The sequence below is a fragment of the Cebus imitator genome, unplaced genomic scaffold, assembly GCF_001604975.1.
Source record: "Cebus imitator isolate Cc_AM_T3 unplaced genomic scaffold, Cebus_imitator-1.0 Scaffold641, whole genome shotgun sequence".
NCBI classification, from domain to species: domain Eukaryota; kingdom Metazoa; phylum Chordata; class Mammalia; order Primates; family Cebidae; genus Cebus; species Cebus imitator.
The window spans coordinates 774,195-791,439 of NW_016107956.1; the positions used below are offsets into that span (position 1 = coordinate 774,195).

At 39.7% G+C, this 17,245-nt stretch overlaps 2 protein-coding genes and 1 pseudogene across 6 annotated transcripts in view; 2 read left to right on the forward strand and 1 right to left on the reverse strand.

Annotated features, from left to right (window-relative positions):
* Nucleotides 1–8,352, forward strand: part of DLAT (dihydrolipoamide S-acetyltransferase) — a 28,358-nt gene extending 20,006 nt beyond the window's left edge. For 2 of the 3 annotated variants that reach the window (XM_037734611.1, XM_037734612.1), the window contains exons 11-14: nt 77–192; nt 4,104–4,266; nt 5,266–5,402; nt 6,505–8,352. In XM_037734611.1, coding sequence (XP_037590539.1) covers nt 77–192; nt 4,104–4,266; nt 5,266–5,402; nt 6,505–6,634 — 546 coding nt within the window. In that variant the 3' untranslated portion in view covers nt 6,635–8,352. The remainder of the gene's footprint in view (nt 1–76; nt 193–4,103; nt 4,267–5,265; nt 5,403–6,504) is intronic. The other variant, XM_017517665.2, reaches the window with a different exon arrangement.
* Nucleotides 1,189–1,287, forward strand: LOC119469398 (annotated as a pseudogene).
* Nucleotides 8,353–13,417: 5,065 nt separating the features above from the next.
* PIH1D2 (PIH1 domain containing 2) overlaps nt 13,418–17,245 on the reverse strand; it is a 7,288-nt gene continuing 3,460 nt past the window's right edge. For all 3 annotated transcript variants that reach the window (XM_017517671.1, XM_017517669.2, XM_037734613.1), the window contains exons 3-6: nt 16,905–17,028; nt 16,309–16,566; nt 15,687–15,952; nt 13,418–13,626 (exon numbers count right to left, since the gene is read on the reverse strand). In XM_017517671.1, coding sequence (XP_017373160.1) covers nt 13,492–13,626; nt 15,687–15,952; nt 16,309–16,566; nt 16,905–17,028 — 783 coding nt within the window. In that variant the 3' untranslated portion in view covers nt 13,418–13,491. The remainder of the gene's footprint in view (nt 13,627–15,686; nt 15,953–16,308; nt 16,567–16,904; nt 17,029–17,245) is intronic.

Consider the following 17,245-nt stretch of genomic DNA (forward strand, 5'->3'; position numbering starts at 1 on the left):
AAAAAAAAAACAAAACAAAATAAATAAATAAATAAATTTAAAAAAAAGAAACTACAATTGTTTCTTGTCTTTCCAGATTTTAGAAGGGAGAAGCAAAATTTCTGTCAATGACTTCATCATAAAAGCTTCGGCTTTGGCATGTTTAAAAGTACCCGAAGCGAATTCTTCTTGGATGGACACGGTTATAAGACAGTAAGTATAACTGGGAAAGATATATATCCATCAGTAGTTTTCTTGTATTATTTAATGTGTGAGTAGGAGTTGAGAGGATAAGGAGAAATGGAATACAGAGAGTGAGATGATTTACATAGGTAGAACAACTTGAAAACAACACAAAAATGTTTATGAGGTACTGCTTTTTACTTTTTTTTCTTGCTGGCTCCAATTTTCAACCTTGTTTTTGTTGTTTGTTTTTGGTTTTTTTTTTTGAGATGGAGTTTTGCTCTTGTTGCCCAGGCAGGAGTGCAATGGCATATTCTTGGCTCACTGCAACATCTGCCACTGGGGTTCAAGCGATTCTCCTACCCCAGCCTCCCGAGTAGCTGGGATTAGTAGAGATGGGGTCTCACCATGTTGGCCAGGCTGATCTCGAACTTTTCACCTCAGGTGATCCCCCTGCCTCGGCCTCTCAGAGTTCTGGGATTATAGGCATGAGCCACCACGCCCAGCCTAGACTGAGGTTACTTTCATGCCTGCTAACATAACATCCATGCTGTAGCCTATGGATCAAGAAGTAATTTTGACTTTTGAGTCTTGTTATTTAAGAAATTCATTTCATAAGGCTATAGTTGCCATACATAGTATTCCTGTGATGGATCTGAGCAAAGTTAAATTGAAAACCTTCTGGAAAGGATTAATCATTCTATGAGGACATTTATGTGGCTGGGCGCAGTGGCTTACGCCTGTAATCTCAGTACTTTGGGAGGCCTAGGCGGGCAGATCATCTGAGATTGGGAGTTCGAGACCCAGCCTGACCAACATGGAGAAGGACCATCTCTAATAAAAATCCAAAATCAGCCAGGCATGGTGGTATATGCCTGTAATCCCAGCTACTTGGGGGGCTGAGGCCAGAGAATTGCTTGAACCCGGGAGGCAGAGGTTGCGGTGAGCCGAGATCGCGCCATTGCACTCCAGCTTGGGCATCAAGAGCGAAACTCTGTCTCAAAAGAAAAAAAAATGAACATTCATGTCCTTTGGCAGCACATATACTAAAATTGGAATCACAGACGATTAGCATGGCTCCTGCACAGGGATGACAGGCAAATTTGTGAAGTATTCCATATTTTTTTTAAAACATTCATGATTCATAGGAGGATGTCAAGATATTGCCATTAACAACAGTTTGGAAGAAGCTACTTCCAGGCCTCATGGGTAACTTTGAGATGTTCAAATACTTTAGTGGAGGAAGTAACTGCAGATGTTGGTAGAAATAGCAAGAGAACTAGAACTAGAAGTGGAGCCTAAAGATGGGAATGAATTGCTGCAATCTCATGAGAAAACTTGAATGGATGAATAGTTGCTTCTTATGGATAGGCAAAGAAAGTAGTTTCTCGAACTGGAATCTGCTGGTAAAGAGGCTGTGAACATGGTTGAAATTACAACAGGATTTAGAATATTCTATGAATTTAGTTGACAAAGCAACAGCAGGATTTCAGAGCATTGACTCTAGTTTTGAAAGCAGTTCCATGGTTAAAATGCTATACAGCATTGCATGCTACAAAGAAATCTTTTGTAAAAAGAAGAGTCAATCAGTGGGGCAAACTTTATTGTTATCTTAAGAGACTGCTGCAGCTGCTCAGTCTTCAGCAACCATAAGCCTCATCAGTCGGCAGCCATCAACATCAAGGCAAGATCTACCAGCAAAAAAATTGCAAGTCACTAAAAGTTCAGATGATTTTTAGCATATTTTAGCAATAAAGTTTTTTTTTAGTTTTTTTTTTTTTTTTTTNAAGGCAGTTACCCTCATGGTTGCCATCAGCTTCCAGGAGGGATGTTTGTGGTCACCAGCTTCTGATTCTCATCTGGCTTTTTTTTTCTTTTCTTTTCTTTTTTGTTTTTTTTAAGATGGGGTTTCACCATGATGGCCAGGCTGGTCTTGAACTCCTGACCTCAGGTGATCCACCCACCTCGGCCTCCCAAAGTGCTAGGATTACAGGCATGAGCCACCGTGCCTGGCGCAATAAAGCATTTTTAAATTAAGGTATATACGTTGGTTTTTGCTAGCCATAATGCTATTGCACTCCTAATAGACAACAGTGTAGTGTTAAGTATAACTTTCATATTTACTGGGAAATCAGAAAATTCGTGTGACTCACTTTATTGCAATATTATTTTGGTGGTCTGGAATCGAACCTGCAATATCAAGGTATTCCTATACTTAGGTGAAAGGATTGAGGTTGTCTGTTAATTCTAACCACACACCAATCATTTACTTGTTCATACAGCCATTCAATATGTATTACTGGATTCAGTGGTAAACAATATAGGGAACACTATCCTTACTGTCTGAACGGGAAGATGATCAAACAAGCAATATTATAATAACTTAATCAAGAAAGCAGTATTTGCTGTGTGATGCCTTGGCTAGAGTCCTGTGATAATTAACGAGTTATATACTGTTTTTGTTAGAGCAGGTGCCTTGTGTTAGTTTGCAAGTGACAAAATTCTGCTCCAGCCAACTTATGCGGATTGGGGGATTTAGTACCCATTGAGCTGGAGTTCTTTGGAAGCAGAGCTGTGCCTTTGTATGAAGCCTTAACTTTTTCTCGATTGCAGAACACCAGCAGGGGCCCTTATACAGACCCCAAGGAGACTGTGGATAAAATCCATGAGCTTATGAACTTCAGTGGGAGTGGGGGGGGGGATGACTTTTTTTTGTTTTTGTTTTTTTTACTAACCTCTACTAACATTTAGCATTTCTTCCTTTTATAAATGTAGAGAACAGATAAAATGTTAACAGTACTTGTGTCTGGTGACCAATAAAAATCAGTTATTTTCATATCACATTGTAGATGTATATATCTCAAAATATTATTTTGTTCATCCCTGCTTCAAAATGATAACCATTATTAGACCCGCAACAAGATCTTATTATTGTATGAATGCAGAAGCACATTTGTCATAATTTTGCTTTTTGAACAGTTTGATAACTGGATTTCATTATGGTTTCTGTTTCTTTTTTTAGTAATTTGAGTATTTTCAGTGTTAAGGTATTCTGAGATAAGATCTAAATGCATAGGGGCACCTGCTGTAGAAAAGATTGGGACTCCTTACTTGATGACAGTAAAAGATTTGATATTGTGTTAAAAAAGAAAAAAGAGTGGGAACCCCTACTTTTATGTTCTTCTGAGGTACCACCACTATGTGTCCTGAGCACTTCTATTTCTTGCTACAATGGAGTTGTTTTCCCTCTGTTCTTCCTTTCATCTGCTCAGACTACCTGCAGAGACTCAATTCCAGCCAATGTACTTCCACTCAAAATCCAAGGAATTCTAGTCAGTGGGGTTTTTTTCCCAGCTACATTCATGTGTGGGTCAAGGCAGGTGATTTTTTTTTGTTGTTGGTTTTTTGTTTTTGTTTTTGTTTTTTTGTCGGGGGAGGGCAGGTGGTGGTTGGGGACAGAGTCTTGCTCTGCTGCCCAGGCAGGAGTACAGTGGCACGATCTCAGCTCACTGCAACCTCCGCCTCCCAGGTTCAAGCGGTTCTCCTGCCTCAGCCTCCTGAGTAGCTGGGACTACAGGTGTGCACCACCATGCCCAGGTAGCTTTTGTATTTTTAGTAGAGACAGAGTTTTGCCATGTTGGCCAGCCTGGTCTCAAACTCCTGACTTGAAATGATCCGCCTGCCTTGGCCTCCCAAAGTTCTGGGATTACAGGCATGAACTATCATTCCCAGCCCTCTCATTCATTTTTAATAACTGAAAGTCAAGGAGATGGGACAACAAAATGTAAAAATTAGGATAGATATATATCATCTTTGGCTAAACAGTAACATACACATTGGTTCAAAAAGTTTTTGAAGTAAATAATATTCTTGGTAACCTAGCACATAAGCTCTTAATAAACACTTTTTGATTATTTATATTTCTTTTTCTTTTTAAACAGAAATCATGTTGTTGATGTCAGTGTTGCAGTCAGTACTCCTGCAGGACTCATCACACCTATTGTGTTTAATGCACATATAAAAGGACTGGAAACCATTGCTAATGATGTTATTTCTTTAGCAACCAAAGCAAGAGAGGGTAAACTACAGCCACACGAATTCCAGGTAAGGTATTAATTATTGCTTTTTTTTTTTTTTTTTTTTTTGAGACGGAGTTTCACTCATGTTACCCAGGCTGGAGTGCGATGGCGCGATCTCGGCTCACCGCAACCTCCGCCTCCTGGGTTCAGGCAATTCTCCTGCCTCAGCCTCCTGAGTAGCTGGGATTACAGGCACGCGCCACCATGCCCAGCTAATGTTTTGTATTTTTAGTAGAGACGGGGTTTCACCATGTTGACCAGGATGGTCTCGATCTCTTGACCTCGTGATCCACCCGCCTCGGCCTCCCAAAGTGCTGGGATTACAGGCTTGAGCCACCGCGCCCGGCCTATTGCTTTCTAAGTATGTTATTTTTAAGGTTTGCATAATGCATTTATTGCATTTTTCACCTTTTGATTCTGCCACATAATTATTTTTATTATTTATTTATTTATTTTTTGAGACAGAGTCTTACTCTTGTCACCCAGGCTGGAGTGCAGTGGTGTAATTTTGGCTCACTGCAACCTCCACCTCCCAGATTCAGGCAATTCTCCTGCCTCAGCCTCCTGAGTAGCTGGGATTACAGGCACATGCCACCACACCTGGCTAATTTTTTTTGTGTATATTTTTAGCAGAGATGGGGTTTCACTGTGTTGGCCAGGCTGGTCTCGAACTCCTGACCTCAAATGATCCGCCCACCTCAGCCTCCCAGAATGCTGGGATTACAGGTATGAACCACCATGCCTGGCCTGCCATGTAATTCTTATTGACACATGGTTCTGAAAATAAAAACCCAAATTCAATTACATATCCAAAAGAAGACATTGTCTGATGATAAGGCATTTTCCAGGTGACTTTTTTGTTCATATTGTAATGGTTGTATATTTTCAGTAATGTGTATTCCATTCAGGCCTTTCTTAAGACCTTGCACCTTTTTAACTTAAAGTCTTTTCATAGAACGTTTGTCATGTTTTCTGATTTATGTTGACAAACAGTATAATCTATTTTTAATATTTTTTCCTCTAGGGTGGCACTTTTACAATCTCCAATTTAGGAATGTTTGGAATTAAGAATTTCTCTGCTATTATTAACCCACCTCAAGCATGTATTTTGGCAATTGGTGCTTCACAGGATAAACTGGTTCCAGCAGATAATGAAAAAGGGTAAGTGCCAAACTGGAGGGGAAGTCATAAGCTAATTTTTATTACATTATACACTTGTTCTGTGGTATCTTCAGGATTGGCTCTAGGAACCCCCTCAAATACCATGATTTACAATGCTTAAGTCCCTAATATAATATGATGTAGTATTTGCATATAACCTACACACATCCTTCTGTATACTTTAATCTCTGCTTATAATACAACACCTAAATAGCACTTCATTCATGTGGATCCTTTGTACCCAGTGTGCAGCAAATTCAAGTTTTGCTTATTGGAAATTTGTGGAATTGTTTACTTTCCAGAAATTTGGATCCATGGTCAGTTTAAACTATGGATTTGGAACCCATGGATAGATATATGGAGGGCCAACCATACCTATTTTTGAGTATCAGTGTTTTTGTTTGTTTGTTTAAGATGGAGTCTCAATCACTCTGTCACCCAGGTGGGAGTGCAGTGGTGCCATCTCAGCTCACTGCAATCTCCATCTCCCAGATTTAAGAAATTCTCTGGCCTCAGCCTCCTGAATAGTTGGAATTACAGGCATGCACTGCTATGCTTTGGCTAATTTTTGTATTTTAGTAGACATGGGGTGGAGTTTTTCACCATGTTGGCCAGGCTGGTCTTGAACTCCTGACCTCAAGTGATCTGCTCACCTTGGCCTCCCAAACTGCTGGGATAACAGGAATGAGCCACTGTGCCCAGCCAGAGTTTCAGTTTTTGAGGTGGAAAGCCTTTATCCTAGGTGAGGAGTTGGCATGCTTTTTCTTAGTTGTATAGTAAGTATTTTCGGCTTTCTGAGACATATGGCCTCTGTTGCATTATAATGTGAAAGGAGGCATAAACAATACATAAATGAATTGCAGTAAACCTTTACTTATAAAAACTTAGAGGGCAGGATTTGGCCCATTGCCCACCCATACTGCAGGTATGTGGTCTGTTTCTTCAAGCTATTAATTTGAGCTAAAGGTATCGGAGACGGGAAGAGTAGATAGGAAATATTGCCTGGTTGGGATTTTAAGGTAAGAGCGAGCATTTGGGTGGTTACTGGCTGAAATGCAGTCTTTTCTTTCAGAATACCTAAAATGTTTTTATCTTTTTCCAGGTTTGATGTGGCTAGCATGATGTCTGTTACACTCAGTTGTGATCACCGGGTGGTGGATGGAGCAGTTGGAGCCCAGTGGCTTGCTGAGTTTAGAAAGTACCTTGAAAAACCTATCACTATGTTGTTGTAACTAACTCAAGAATTTCTAAACTCTCCCAGGTCACACTCGTTCATTCTTATCAAGATATTTATATGTTATTAAACAGGTGGTGTTTATTTTAAAGTTAACCAGTTATTTTTATTATTGAGTCTGTCCAGATAAATTATTTATAATGGGCATTACTGAATTTTTAAAATGCCGATTACACCCAAATATTGTGCACATTTAATAATCAGACACCAGATTTTTAGCTGTGTACTCCTAGTTAAGGGACTTGTGGCCTTGCCTAGCCCTTTGGTGATAAGTACATCCACTAGGAAATGTAGGATAGGTAGGATTGTGGTTCCCTAAAGACAGGTACATAAAAGTAACCTGGGTGAAACCTTGAAATTCTGAAACCTAATTTCCTAAAATGTTCTCCTTAAGATGTGAGAGAAAGAGAAATCAGGAAAATTAGTTCTCTTGGAGAAAGGGCTTGAATTGAATTTTACTTTAGAACTTAACCCTGGTTTAAAATTTTCCATTACATGATCTTTGTTTACCATGAATGGGAAGGGTAGAAAACTTCAAGGAAAATAAGTGAAATTTTAAAAGTCAACATTTTCTTAGACTGATTGTTTATTTTTCTATAGCCTATACATGGTTGTTTTTCCCCCCTCTTGAGATAATGATCTAAATATAAACAAGCTACCTGATATAAATGAGAATTTGTGTGATTTATTTAAACAAATGTATAATTTTGAGTACAGAATTCAACCGTTACCTCCAAAAAAGAAACATTTCTAATAGTATTTAACAGAAGTTGTGAAACTAGAATTTTCCCTCTAAGATTAACTGGAAACTCATTGTAAATGAACCTAATTAACAGAATTTATTACTCCACTCTGGAAAATGCTGTCAGATAACTAAGGAATATATATGGAATAAATGTACATATGTAAAATATGGTTACTAGAGTTAGAAACGTGCCAAAGTCCATTTATCCCAAATCCTATCTGTAAAGAAGAGGAGGGGTACATTGGTAAACATTTTAGAGTGCTTAAAAATGCCAAAAACAAAATGGTAATTTCTACTTGGATAAAGTAAAAAAAGTTAAATATGTGTAAAAAGGTATTCTGTGTCTTTCTACTCCAGCATCATCTCATTTAAAGTAAGAATGCCGTAAAATACTGTTGCAGAGAAAATATTAACTAGGTTACTACCTTATTAGCCTAAATACTTTTTTCCATTTTGTTAGATTTTGCCTTTCTTTTGGAAGGAAGGAAGGAGGATATTGAGGATTATAAAAATGAATTGGGAACATTATCACAATTCCAGAGTTTCTATTAATATTTATATGTTTTAATAAACATTTGAAATTATTTATGACTACGTAAAATGAATCTGACCAGTACTTCCTTGTATATGTAATTGGGGAGTTATCCCCTGAAATTTGCTTTAAGTGTTTCAGTGTTGAATTTGTTTCTAAATATTCATTATTACATGGTGCACAAGTGACACTCCATATTATTCCAGACTTTTACCTTGCTGTATTATTATAAAAACAATACATTGATCTGATTTTTCAGTAATTAGTAATTTTAGGTTGAAGATTATCTAAAAGAAACAAGCTTATCACAAGGGACCATCATCAATATGATGCAAATCTGGTTCAAACATTCAGAACTTCAAAGATAACTCACCTTTTGCTAATGTTTGTCGTTCTGTTTTTCCCTTGAAAAAAATAAAAACAGTGGTTTTCTAATAAACATTGTTGAGTTAAAAATTAATCTGAGCTATAATCTAAATCTGGATTCAGTCTCTTACCAGAAATGAAGGAAAAAAGGTAGAAATAGTGTTTTTGGTTCATATGTGATTATTTTAAAATTAAAGCATACGTCGTCAATATGTCTGGTTTAATTTTTTATTCTATTCATAATTGTTTTCACATTTAAATTATTTACATCTAGGGACAGCCATGTATGTATAAACTGTCAATACAGATGAATTTTGAGTTTATATAATTGGTAAAATATGGACTGCATTTTGGAGAATATAATCTAAAACTTTAAGCTCAAAGAGTTCCTGAAGCACCGTGTTAGGGTGTGGTACTTACTACCAAGATGGAAAGTGTGGTCTGGTTCTGTTAGGTAGTTTATTCCCAATTCTGAAGCTTGTGAGTGTGAAGTTAGGGTATCCCAAGGCATGGTCTAGAAAGGAGTAAGCAGCCGGGCACGGTGGCTCACGCCTGTAATCCCAGCACTTTGGGAGGCCGAGGCGGGTGGATCACGAGGTCAAGAGATCGAGACCATCCTGGTCAACATGGTGAAACCCCGTCTCTACTAAAAATACAAAAAATCAGCCGGGCATGGTGGCACATGCCTGTAATCCCAGCTACTCAGGAGGCTGAGGCAGGAGAATTGCCTGAACCCAGGAGGCGGAGGTTGCGGTGAGCCGAGATCGCGCCATTGCACTCCAGCCTGGGCAACAAGAGCGAAACTCCGCCTCAAAAAAAAAAGGAGTAAGCCAGTATGTTTCATCATGTGTAATGCACAAGTCATGGAATACATGGGGAAATTATCATTACTGATAGGCAATCTAAAACCAAGTTTATAGAAAAGTCTAATTTTTTTTTTTTTGAGACAGACTCTTGCTCTGTCACCAGGAGCGTAGTGGCATGATCTCAGCTCACTGCAACCTCTGCCTCCTGGGTTCAAGGGGAACCTGCCTCAGCCACCACGTCTCGCTCATTTTTTGTATTTTTAGTAGAGACTGGCTTTCACTGTGTTAGCCAAGAATGTCTCGATCTCCTGACCTCGTGATCTGCCCACCTCAGCCTCCCAAAGTGCTGGAATTACAGAGATAAACGCGCCCGGCCTCCAAATTTCTAATTTTGAGAAAAAGAAATCTTAGTAATATTCCAATTTAAACCAGTCCATAGTTCATTATTAGTTAATGCCCTTCCTGGGCCACATTTTGTTTTTGGTAGGGAGGGGAAGGTAGAGCTTTTTTTATTAACATAAAATGATATGAGTGAGAATACTTTGAAAAATAACTAAAATGTAAATTTTACCACTTTAAGTATATTAGGTCTTGATATGCATGAGTACACAAACAGATACTGATGCAAGTACATCTAAGTGCTGAGTGCAAGGGTAGCGATTCAGTTCTATGTGGTTAAGAGTTTTTAGGAAATATATTTTGGTAGTGATTTTGTAGGAGGAAAGATAAGGTGAAGGCACTCAAGTTTTTTTTAGGGGTGAGAATGTAATAGGTTTGTTAATTTTAGGGCATGATACAGTTCCAGAAATTTTTCAGGAGATAAATTATCCTGTTACTAGCAGAACTTAAATCTGACCGGGCCTTCAAAAAGGTGATTTGAGGCAAGAAAAAAAACAAAAATCCAGACCAGGCTTAAGAAAATTATGCTTCTTGAGATACTAGTGTGCCCTGTTGCTACTGTGAAGAAAAAAAAGGAAGAAAATTATGTTTGCTTTAGGCCAGGCACAGTGGCTCACGCCTGTAATCCCAACATTTTGGGAGGCCAAGGTGGGCGGATCACTTGAGGTCAGGAGTTTCAGACCATCCTGGCCAACATGGTGAGACCCAGTCTCTACTAAAAATACAAAAATTAACCAGGCATGGTTGCAGGTGCCTGTAATCCCAGCTATTCAGGAGGTTAAGGCAGGAGAATCACTTGAACCTGGGGTGGGGCGGGGGTAGGGTGCGGAGGTTGCGTTGAGCCAAGATCGTGCCACTGCACTTCAGCCTGGGTGACAGAGCGAGGCTGTAAAAAGAAAAAAAAAAATTATATTTGTTTTTTTTTTTTTTTTTTTTTTGAGACAGAGTCTTGCTCTGTTGCCCAGGCTGGCGTGCAGTGGCGTGATCTGGGCTCACTGCAACCTCCACCTCCCGGGTTCAAGCTATTCTCCTGCCTCAGCCTTCCGAATAGCAGGGACGGTCTCGATCTCTTGACCTTGTGATTGCCCACCTCGGCCTTCCAAAGTGCTGGGATTACAGACGTGAGCCACCTCGCCTGGCCTATATTTCTTTCAAATGTCATGTATCAGTCATTTCTGTTCCACAACATTAGTTTTTATAGTTAAAAAGTTTTAGCCGGTCACGGTGGCTCACGCCTGTAATCACAGCACTTTGGGAGGCTGAGGTGGGCGGATCACCTGAGGTCAGGAGTTCAAGACCAGCCTGACCAATATGGTGAAACCCCACCTTTAAAAAAAAAAAAAAAAAAGTTTTAAAATTAGTAAGGACTTTGGCCTGTCTATTGAACTAGAAACTTTATTACAAGGTTAAGTAAAGGAAACTTGTATCTAGAAAAGATAATTAAGGGGTATTTAAAGTCTGCATATAGCTTACTTGGTGTATAAATTGGATAGTTGGTATTTTGTGCTTCAGAGCTTAGAAGAGATGAATGATAGATGAAAGGACATAACTTCTATACTTCTGATCATTTCTTTAGGAGAAAAGTACTTGTCCTAATGTCAACTACTTTTCTGTTCAAATAAGAGATATTTTGCAGGCTGGGCGTGGTGGCTCATGCCTGTAATCCCAGCACTTTGGGAGACTGAGGCAGGTGGATCACCTGAAGTCAGAGTTCGAAACCAGCCTGGCCAACATGGCAAAACCCTGACTCTACTAAATATACAAAAATTAGCTGGGTGTGGTGATGGGCACCTGTAATCCCAGCTACTCAGGAGGCTGAGACAGGAGAAGTGCTTGAACCCAGGAGGCAGAGGTTGCAGTGAGCCAAGGTTGCGCCACTGCTTTCCAGCCTGGGGGGGAAGAAGATGTAATTTGCTTACTGTTACTATGTCATTATATCCAATCTATAGACAAGTTTGTATCTGATACTAAAATGTCTAGCTGGGTAGCTGGGTCTCCTGGCAGAGCTGTTTAACTGAAGTACAGAGGTTAGGGTCTGGGAGTGGTGGCAAACACCTGTAATCCCAGCACTTTGGGAGGCGGAGGCTGAAGCGGATGGATCACTTGAGGTCAGGAGTTCGAGACTACCCTGGACAACATAGTGAAACCCTGTCTCTACTAAAAATACAAAAATTAGCCAGGTGTCGGCTGGGCATGGTGGCTCATGCCTATAATCCCAGCACTTTGGGAGGCCAAGGCGGGCGGATCACGAGGTCAAGAGATCAAGACCATCCTGGCCAACATGGTGAAACCCCGTCTCTAATAAAAAATACAAAAATTAGCTGGGCGTGGTGGTGTGCGCCTGTAGTCCCAGCTACTTGGGAGGCTGAAGCAGGAACATTGCTTGAACCCTGGAGGCAGAGGTTGCAGTGAGCCAAGATTGTGCCACTGCATTCCAGCCTGGCGCCTGGTGACAGAGCAAGATTCTGTCTNTTTTTTTCCTTTTTGTGGAGAACAGGATCTCACTATATTGCCCAGGCAGGTCTCAAACTCCTGGGCTCAAGTTATCCTCCCACCTCTGCCTCCCTAAGAGCTGGGATTATAGGCGTGAGCCACCATGCCTGGTGGCTGTTGCCTTTTAATCAGGAATCCAGACCAGGCATGGTGGCTCATGTATGTTACCCTAGCACTTTGGGAGGCTAAGGTAGGAGGATCCCTTGAGCCTAGGAATTTGAGACTAGCCTGGGAAACACGGGGATACCCTGTCTCTACAAAAATAATTTTAAAATTGTCCGGGCACAGTGGCTTATGCCTGTAATCCCAGCACTTTGGGAGGCCAAGGTGGGCAGATCACCTGAGGTCAGGAGTTTGAGACCAGCCTGACCAACATGGAGAAACCTGGTTTCTACTAAAAATACAAAATTAGCCAGGCATGGTGGCGCATGCCTGTAATCCCAGCTACTCAGGAGGCTGAGGCAGGAGAATCGCTTGAACTTGGAGTCAGAGGTTGTGGTGAGCCAAGATCATGCCATTGCACTCCAGCCTGGGCAACAAGAGCAAAACTCCATTTAAAAAAAAAAAAATTAGCTGGGTGTGTGGTGGTGCCCACCTGTGATCCCAGCTACTTGGGAGGCTGAGGTGGGAGGATCGTTTGGGCTGCAATGAGCTGTGATTGTGCCACTGCACTCCAGCTTGAGCAACAGAGCCAGCAAGACCCTGTCTCCAAAAAAAAAAAAAAAAAAAAAAGTCCAATTGTGGCTCCCACAACTGGAAGGAAGCATGGGGAATTGATCTAAGCAGTTGTTCTAGGTGAATTTGACCCTATTTTACCACTTCCTTATCTCCCTAACCAAATAAGTTATTTGAAAAACTTCCAACTCCATGATTTTATACTAAATCATTTCACTACCTTTTATCTTTATTTTAGCAGAAAAAATGGCTGCTTTTAAAATCTCCAAGAGCTATCAAGTATGAATTTCCCATTTTTACTCCTTCAACATAGTCTTTCATGCTATGTTTCATTTTCTATTTAGAGAAGCAATTTCCCTCAAGTTTTCTTGTGTTAAAAGTAGCAATAGCTAGCTGGGCATGGTGGCTCATGCCTGTAATCCCAACACTTTGGGAGGCCAAAGCGGGTGGATCACCGAGTTCAAGATCAGCCTGGTCAACATCGTGAAACCCCGCCTCTACTAAAAATACAAAAATTAGCCAGGTGTGGTGGGACATGCCTGTAGTCTCAGCTACTCAAGTGGCTGAGGCAGGAGAATCGCTTGAACCCAGGAGGCAAAGGTTGCAGTGAGCCAAGACTGTACCACTGCACTCCAGCCTGGGTGACAGAGCTAGACTCGGTCTCAAAAAAAAAAAAAAAAAAAAAAGACAAAAACAGCTGCAGAGAAAATCTGTCAAGATGAACTTAGAAAATAATGGAATTGTTGTTTAAGATAAACTACTATCTCTTTACCCATAATGAAGGTCCTTTAATTCATATGACTTTAGCACTGAAAACCCAAGCATATGATGCTCTTGTTTTACACCAAAGGCATTGTGATGATTAGCGTGGATTTTTCTTTGATAAATTTTGCTGTAGTCATTTCAGTATCAACAGGTTTTGGAAGATTCAGATGTAATCTGTACTTCTCAGATACTTCAATCAATAAATCATCCTAAGAATAATAAACCAAGAGAGATATTTCCTGCTTAAAATTTGTGATACAGTTACTCATTCCTTTCCCATAAGATCTAATTTGTTGCCATGTGACTTGGAATTATCAAAAAATTACTGTTGTAAATCCCTTAGATTTTAAGGTGGTACTGCTGCTCACTACATCACATGTTAACTGATGCAGTACCACAGTAGAGTGTTGCCATCGTAAATTATGTGGCTGACCAGCAGACAGCAAGGAAACATTGGAGCCTGGAAAAATGGTGATCCACGTTTCATAATGATTAAATGTTTAGTGAAACTGACACAGTAATTTGGATGACAAATACTCTGTGCCTAGTTGATTTGTGGCTTTAGGTAAATAAGTGGGAAAATAGACAGTTGGGAACATGTGTTCATTCTGATCACTACATTTAATAGGGTATTTACAAGAAAGATCAGCTTAGAATGGACCATTTGCAAGTAAAATTAAAAGGGAATTGGCTGAGTGCGGTGGTTCATGCCTGTAATCCCAGCACTTTGGGAGGCTGAGAGGGGGCGGGTTACTTGAGGCCAGGAGTTTGAGACCATCCTGGGCAACATGGCAAAACCCCATCTCTACTAAAAATACAAAATTAGCCAGGCTTGGTGGCATATGCCTGTAATCCCAGCTCCTCAGGAGGCTGAGGCAGGAGAATAGATTTAACCTGGGAAGTGGAGGTTGCAGTGAGCCAAGATGGTACTGCTGCACTCCAGTCTGAATGACAGAACGAGACTCTGTCTCAAATAAACAAACAAAAAAAATTAGAAGGGACTTTATAGAGTGCTAAGATTCTAAAACTCAATGAAAAGTGGAACTAATTTTTATTTTCAGCCGGTAAAGGATAAAATTGAGAAATTTTCATCAACAGAGGTTAAGACAATACAGAGGCAAAGATTAAATCTTCATGCTCTTTGCTAAAACCTTTGAATGTATTAAGGTAGACTTCAGTAAATTCTTACATTTGACTAAAATGACAGCAATAAGTCTAAAGAAGACAGGCAAGTCTTGAAATAAGGGCAATGTCTACAAAGAATTATGGGTATCACTGACTGGAATCAAAGAAAATAATCCAGCCTGGACTAAAATAAACTGATTTCAAAATTTAAAGCAATCCTTTGGGCCCCAAGATTCCATGAGCAGGAACCAGGCTGAAAAGGCTATTTAGCATATAAATATGGCACATTCTTCAATACTCTTCAGATGTGGCCAAGGTGGATAGTGGGAAAGAGGAAAAAAAAGAAAACATCCTCCTGAAGACTGAAGCTAAAGGTCATGGAAAACAATGGAACTGGGGAGCTAGGGATTTACAGAATCTTCTCAAGGAACTTATGTAAGAACATCCTCTGCCTCCAGAAAAGGAGCCCTCACAATGTCTACCTACTAGGATTTCAGAATTGCTGTGTACCTGTAACTGTGATGTGCCTCTTATTTTTCCAATTTCTGAATTGAGATGGTTAATTATGGTTATCTTCCCATTCCACATTGTATAATGGATGGGACTGGCAGAGTACATAACTTTTCTTCACATGTCATAGTCCATGGTTCAAGAGGAAGAGAATGCAAAATCCTGTCCTTTAGAGTCTGATAGTGGGATTGGAGGTATTTCCCTTCCAGAAAGCAGCAAATATTTGTGACCAACAATGTAGGCTATGACAGATTGCAGGACTGACTCCAAGTATTTGCTCTTCTGTAAGAGGATTGTACATCCCTGCCATATGACTTCCTGTGACTGTCTGTGAGAATATACTTCTTAGTCCTCCTGATGCAGGATTTGGCCTTGTGACTTAAACTTTGGCCAATGGAGTGTGAGTAGAAGTGATATAATGAAGTGCCATGTCTGAGTAGAAGTATTAGGATCCATTGAATGGTTTGACCATTTCCCTTCGCTATGGGAATGGCATATCTCAGATGGGAATTCTCCTTCACTGGGTAACCTGAGCAAATAATCGTGAGCCCCTGAAATGTTATAGTTTCTTACTATGGCATAATATAGTGAATGCTGACCGATACAAATGTACAGTATTATCTATTTAACTTACCTCAGAAACACTAAGATCACAGAGAGAGACAGAATTAATACCAGGTAATTCAACTTTCAACTCAATTTTCAGAGGTTTCTCATTGTGATCATGCACAATTTTTATTTCATAGGCTGGTATCTTCATCTCCACCTGGATTTCAGTACTGGAAATCTCTTCTATCAGACACACTGCTTTGCCTGAAACTTGGTCTTTTGGCAGTAGCAGTTGAGGAAAATGATCTGGATTGCTCATAGTACTGCTTCGTATATGTCCAATAGTTAGTTCTTTATGAAAAAAAGGGTGGGGCAGGGAGATAAAAAATAAATCCACAACGTAAAATACTATCAAGCTATGAGCTATTATATATGTGGTATTAGTAGAGATGGTAGATAAAGCTGCAGTTAAATTAGTTTAGGAATCTTAAGCCAAAAGAATGTTAAGCCAAAGAATTTGATTGAAAAATTTTGGGGATTTTAAAATCAAGGATATGATAATATTTCTAATATCTAATATTCATATTTTTTTCTATCTTAAGTTTCTCACCTTTTAAAATAAAGACTTCTAGTTTGCAAAATGTATACAGGATGTAAAAAAAGGAAATCTTAAAGCAGTTGAATTTTCCATATACTCATCAACTTACCCCTTCTCATTTTTTCTCTTAAATCTGTGGAATCAGTTTGGATTCCCATCAGATTTTGTTTCATTCTTTGAATGCTTCCTTTTATTCTAAATTTGGTAATACAGTAAGAGTGTGAGAGGCTGAACTGGAATTGCTCCTCAATGCATTTCATGGCCATCTGAATTAACTGATTTTTTTTCAGTTGGTCCCTTTCTGCCGCCTGAAGAACATCAGGATTGTAGGCAACATCGATGACTGTGTAAGCATCTGTGTGTATAATTGAAGGTATGAAATGAAGACAACTTGTTGCACTAATGATACTGTCAGGCATATATTAAACCATATTCCTGATAAAGCTAGAGAATATTCCTGTGTTTTTCAGAGGTAATCATAGTAGTGCTACAGCAATTATGACATTTCCTGGCACTTTTACATGGATTGAAACAGCTCATCTTATTACAAAAGTTAAACAGTATTAAATTTGCATAAAGGTACACTAGTTGTAATTCTATTATCACCAAACAAAGAATTTTACTTGAAATCCTCTTAATCAAGTAAAATCTTGTCCATTCCTAATAACATTTTTACAATGTGCTCTCTCCCTTAATTATTTGTACCTGATGTCTCAGTTGTATCTTCTGGTTTGCCAACAGCTAGAGGTACTGGATGAGTGGTTGACTGGGGAGCTGGGATCCTTGTCCACTGACACAGGTTGATAAAAAGTATTTTTTCTTTTGGTTTCTGGAAAGCAAATAATTTTGCGTATCTCAAAACCTAGTTTAAAACGATTTAAGGCTGGGCACAGTGGCTTATGCCTGTAATTCCAGCACTGTGGGAGGCTGAGGTGGGCAGATCACCTGAGGTCAGGAGTTCAAGACCAGTCTGGTAAACGTGGTGAAACCTCTATCTCTACTAAAAATAAAATTAGCCAGATGTGGTGGCAGATGCCTGTAATCCC